This window comes from Cicer arietinum, chromosome 3, assembly GCF_000331145.2.
Source record: "Cicer arietinum cultivar CDC Frontier isolate Library 1 chromosome 3, Cicar.CDCFrontier_v2.0, whole genome shotgun sequence".
Classification (NCBI taxonomy): domain Eukaryota; kingdom Viridiplantae; phylum Streptophyta; class Magnoliopsida; order Fabales; family Fabaceae; genus Cicer; species Cicer arietinum.
This window is the reverse complement of record NC_021162.2, coordinates 65813952-65819951: the sequence shown is the minus strand read 5'-3', so window position 1 is coordinate 65819951 and position 6000 is coordinate 65813952. Positions and strand designations below refer to the sequence as shown.

At 27.4% G+C, this 6000-nt stretch overlaps 1 protein-coding gene across 1 annotated transcript in view; it reads right to left on the bottom strand.

The window, feature by feature from the left end:
- Positions 1-3357, bottom strand: part of LOC101497265 (E3 ubiquitin-protein ligase At4g11680-like) — a 4206-nt gene extending 849 nt beyond the window's left edge. The window contains exons 1-3 of the mRNA XM_004493250.4: positions 2891-3357; positions 1970-2089; positions 379-673 (exon numbers count right to left, since the gene is read on the bottom strand). Of these exons, the coding sequence (XP_004493307.1) occupies positions 379-673; positions 1970-2089; positions 2891-3222 (747 nt within the window). The 5' untranslated portion in view covers positions 3223-3357. The remainder of the gene's footprint in view (positions 1-378; positions 674-1969; positions 2090-2890) is intronic.
- Positions 3358-6000: the final 2643 nt, after the last annotated feature.

Below are 6000 nucleotides of genomic sequence, written 5' to 3'. Positions count from 1 at the left end.
CATTCCTGCAGCATAATCAGAAGTAGTTAGTCTCTATTTTAGTAGTTTCATAATGTATCTCAAATGCAGGACAATCACCGCAGAATCATGCAAAGCAATTTTCAGGTCGTAACAAATTCGCACTCACCCCTCTTCCCACAAGAAAAGGTTAAAATACTTAGATGAATGAGAATAAATGAAGGATTTTTTTTTTTTGACCTAAGAATAAATAAGGATAACATTGAGTATTGCAACAATTCTTCAGTCCATTATCCATCTAGTCCAACCATATATAGATACAATTTATACATACAGTTATGTACAAGTAACAACCAACAAAATCATACTCAAACTAAAGAATTATGTAATGAGATAAGAAAAGACACAGATTTTACTTACAGAATCATCTGGATGAAGAGATACTTCACTAAAATGGCTTTGATTGTACGAATCGGTTCTTGTTTTGACAAGTTTCTTCTTGTTGTCATCAACCATAACCATTACATTTGAATGACTAAATCTATACATAGGAAGTGACCTGATATCATCTTCTGAAGCACCTTCTCTGATTCTAAAAGCATAAGCTAGCGCTATTATCGGAATGATGCAGAAGAGAGCAAAGAAAACTATACATGCCATCCCAATGCAAAAGATAATAAAAAATACGTCAAAGGCTAGAAAGACCACTGTTAACCTGCAAGAATGTGATAAAAACATCATTAAGTGTTAGATACATCCAATAAAATGTTAGATAACATAAGAGTGAACAATTATGTCAAAATAGGAGCTTTTTAGTTTAGAAGATGAAATAAACAAGTAATGGATTAGTAAAATACTAATAAATTATATTATCTATACGGGGTTGTACTCGGCCTTGTGACAGAGCCATAGTTTGAAGTTCAGACTCTAAACCACTATGTTTAACAAGAGGTCAAATCCCAATAAAATCAAACCAAGCTTAAGCAATTGGACAGGTCTTGTTCAAAATAGTCACAGCAACCACAGTTCCACCAGAGCCAACTTATTCAAAATTTAAGTTGGCCAAGAAATACAAGCATTTTCCAACAGGACTTTCCTATGCACCATATCATGGAAAAGGCAATTCTTTCAGTCTAAGTTTCAGATTATAAGATCTCAACATATGAAGCTTGTCAGTCCCAAACCAAGGGTCAACAAACTATTCAACAGAGTTCTTCAGTTAAACCAATAGGGATTTTGTATTTCATCAAGTTTCAAGGTTGAAAAACTATAATGGCAATACAGATGTAAATTATCTGGCCATCTTGTGAGAATTGAGAAATGATTCTTGAAGAAAAAAAAGGACCTTGCACAACTTCACCTCAATTAGGGTACAACTATTGAAATTTGAAAGAAGTTAAGAACAAATTTAAAAACTAAGAGTATTCTAGTTACTTATTTATCCTTCCTAATGAGATAAAAAAGGGCAACATGATATTAAGCTACCATCATGGCAAGGTCTGGGGAAGGATCGGACCTGAATCAAACCTTCTTAAAATAACACATTACACATTAACAACAGCTAATTATGTGTGGAGGTGTAACCGTTAAGTTTCCTCTTCATTTCCCTTCTCCTTGGATATATGAGATTGAAAGTGAAACAAAGGCAGGATATTCTACAATTATCCCTTTTTAACTTTTTAAGTATAATCTACTCTCTGCTTACTTTGCTTAGTGAAAGAAGGAACTCCAGAGTAGTAAAAATCTCATTTTTAAACTGTTGTCTTACATCACGACGTAGAAGGTTACTAAGTATCATAAATCTACATTCTTTCTTGGCATTCATGATACTCTCTTCGTTCTTAAATATAAGAGAAAGTTGGGTCAACAAAAATTGATGTATTTGGTAAAAAATGATCAAATTTTCTCTTATATTTAGGACCGGAGGGAGTAATATATATTTTCTTCCCAACCGACACCATCCCCCAAAGAAAGATAAAGGGAAAACACACATCCAAACTAAGGTTCTTACCAGTATAGACGAGGAGAATCTTCCAGAAGCGCTTGGCCTCCAACAACAATCCAATAAAATCCAAACACCCACCAAACAGAGGATGCCAGAGTGTTCATAGGCTCTAATTTCTTCGCAGTGCTGAAAACAATAAAGACTAGAGTGAAACGAAAGCTTATTCATCAGCCAACATTACAGTTATAGCAGAAACAAGCAACCAAAAATCGGCGTCCTTCTCATATAACACCTCAAACATCAACAACTCGTCCTCAACACACGAAAAAAGCCAATGTCTTGTGTTGAGGCTCACATAGTGAAACAAAGTATTTACAAGAGCTATCTTCGTCAGGATTTTAAATAAACGTTTGCAACTACGATTTAGACCACAACATAACTGTTGATGTTGCTGAAACTGCAAAGCGACTATGGTTGAGGCCACATCAATCACCATTTTTCCGCAATATCAAGGATCGCAATGCAACCACAACCGCTATTTTAAACCCTGATACTCATCTCTAGCTATAAGAAAATCAGTTCACCCTTCCAAACAAAATGGAGCACAACAGTTGAAAATTGAAATGGGAGCAAGTTTTATGAACAGTAAGCTCCTTCCAATACACTAAATAATTATCAATATACAATTTCAAGAGGCAATTACTATTTTAATAATTATTAACTAATAATATATATAATAATTAAAACAATTAAGCAGAATCTCTTCCTAATTTCAAATTTAAACCATTCATAGCAATGAACCATCATTCAATAATCAAATGTCGAATAACTAATAACATCAAATACCCCCAAATTATACTTCATAAAATAAAATGCACATAAAATTTAATATAAATTAAAAAAGAAAAAGAAAAAGTCAGTGACTAAACTAACCTAATTAACAATGGAGAAAAGAAAGAAGAGAGAGAGAGAGTAACCTTAACCTACCTGTAAGGAGTGTGAGAGAATGAATTACGATAAATGGAGCGATATTCAGAGTAAACAAAAACCACGTGGAGAATGCACTCCAACGCATAACCACATAACCAAAACCTCAGAGGAGTGGAGGGACGCTCGCCGAAAGTGGAAAGGATGACGGCGGCGGCAACCACCACGAACGACATGTTCCAGACCATGTCGACCACCAACACCGCCCTTGAATAGGCGCATCCGCCGTCATCGTCGTCATCCTCCGATCGGGAGGCACAGAGAAGACGATTATTAGTTCCGATAGTGCTGACCTGGCGCTGTTGTTCTAGTTCGGGCTGTCGTTCCTCCATGTTATTATGTTTTAGAGAGAGAGAGAGAAAGTGTGTGTGGAGCTTTGAATAATAATAAATAAGAAATTAAGAAAGAAAGAAAGAGAAGAAATGGGTTTTGGCCTTTTGGGTGTTTTTGTTAGAAATTGGAAAATAAGAATAAAATAGTACTTGGATAGACGTTAGTAAGTGGTGATGGTGGAAGGTGGTGGAGGTAGTGCTCATTTTGGTGGAGGTAGTATTTATAGGAGTAATTATAAACAGAAAAAATTCATTTATATTTTTTCTTTCTTTTATCTTAACTAATATTTTGGATAATGATTTTGCAGAAGATAATGTTGGAAGAATAAACTTTTACTTTAATAAATGTTTAAGATTTTTAAATAATAAAAAGTATAATATAATATATGACTATACAACATTTTGGTCAAATTTCGTGCATTTTAAAAATATTTTATAGTTTATTTAAATTTTATAAAATAAAATAAAAACTATTTTTCTTCCTTCTTCTTTAGATAAATTATCTTTAAAAATCATTGTTAGATTAATAAATAAATAAGTAAAATTTAATTGATAATTATTTTAATCAAGATTTGAATTGAATTTTTTCATATATTCTTTATTTGTTAAAATTCATTATCCACTCAATTAATTTATATTTTATTTTGTTAGTAATATGTTATGCATTGTGTTATTTTCAAATATAACCTTTTCTCTAAGACTTTAAATAAATCGGCACTTTTGTTGGTAAAAAAAAAAGTCAACTCTATCAATTACTTTTATTTTTCTTAAAATGTCTAATATTTTTTATCATTATTTTAATAACTAATAAATACTATGAAAAACAAATATGAAGAAAGAAAAATAGTATTTAGAGTTTATATCCTAAATATAATTATTACTTTTTAAATTTTTGTAATGTGGTCAGTGAGATTTTTATTTATTCTTTCTGAAATAATGAGACTTCTATTTAAAGATTAATGTGTTATATATGATTAATTTGAATTTATCTATTAACATTAAACATTTGAAAGACATATAAGAAATATGTAGAAGCATCTTATGTTTTCAATTAATGGACATTAGTTTTCCAAGATAGTTTACAAAAATAAATCATAATTTATAAAAATAATTTGATTTTAATTTATAATTTGATTTATGCTTTTGTTTTTACATTTTTTTTTATATAAAAAATTAAGGATCACCTATTTAGAAGTATTTATATTTGTGAGTGTAAGTATATTCTTTACCAACTGAAGGAACTTTTATTAATTTTTTCTATATATAATTATATATATTCAAATAATTTTAATATTTTATTTTTAAATTTAATTTAACTCTCATAATTTGTTAGATAGACCATTATTATAGTATGTTACACCTTCAATTTCGTTATGACATAAACACTTTATTTATCTTAAATACACACACACACACAAAAAATCAAATATTAAAATTATAAAACTTTAACTTTATATTTAAAATAAAATTACAAGAACTAAAATTATAAATGAAATTTCTCATAGTAAAAAAATATGAGTATGACAAAACTAAAATACTAACAATGCACTTAAGTTTAACATTTATGTTAATAGATTTGAAATAAATTTTAAATGACGTAAAACCACGTTGTATAATTAATAAATTCTATTATAAAAATATAAAAGTAAATAATGATAATCATTTAAAAATATTAATATCATCAAAAACATAAATTAATGTTATATTAATATTAATCAATTAAAATAAAGTAATAATAGTTATTTAAAAAAATCAATTGAACCTTTGATATAAAATTATTTTGCACCTATAGTTAATTTACATTAAACTCATCATTTGGTGTGATGAATCAAAATTCAAAAGGTTGGTCACTTCATTAGTGCGGCGGCAGCGACTAGCTACACATGACTTTTTATTTTAGCAATAAAAAACCACTTCCAATTTCAATTTTTTCAGCAAAGCTTTTCAACCACTTTGATTTATGATGAGGAATTTGTAAAACAATATAATTAAAATATTTTTAGTCGTATAATTTTCAATATTTCTTATTTAATCCTATAAAAAATACTTTAATATTTATAAAATTACACTATAAATAATTATTTTATTCATAAATAAAATAATTAATATCACTTAAAATTTACATACAATTACAAATTTTCATATTTAAACACAAGATAAAATATTCAACTTAATAATATCAAGATAAAATATTCAACTTAATAATATCAGCATTTTTTAATTGACTTATGTCTTACGAATATCTTCACATAATTATAATATATTAAAATGAAACATTTTATTTTTTTTTTATTTTTCTTCAATATTTAAATTTTTGAATTCTTTTAAAAATATTTTTAATATTTGAATTTTTTTAAGCATATTTAAAACATTATAAAAAATTTATTCACAAAAATTTAAAATATTTTAAGTTGAGATAAATTAAATATAAAATATTTTAAATGTCAAAAACTAAAATTAAAAAAAATTAAAATACAAACCTAGAGATCGTATTTTCAAATCATTTTATATGGATGATTTATAATATTATAAATATATATAAAGAAAATTATTTTAAAATATATATAGACTTAATAACATAGAGTTAGAAACTAAAGTTCTATTATTTTTTTTATATAAATCAAAACTAAAATATTAAAAGTTTATAAAAACGTATTTAATCTTTAAAAATAAATATGTATGACACGTTTGTTTATTCATTTCATTTGTATCATTTACAATTTTTTTTCTTCCAAAATGAACGATTATTTCACTTTTTAATATAATATTAATTACTTT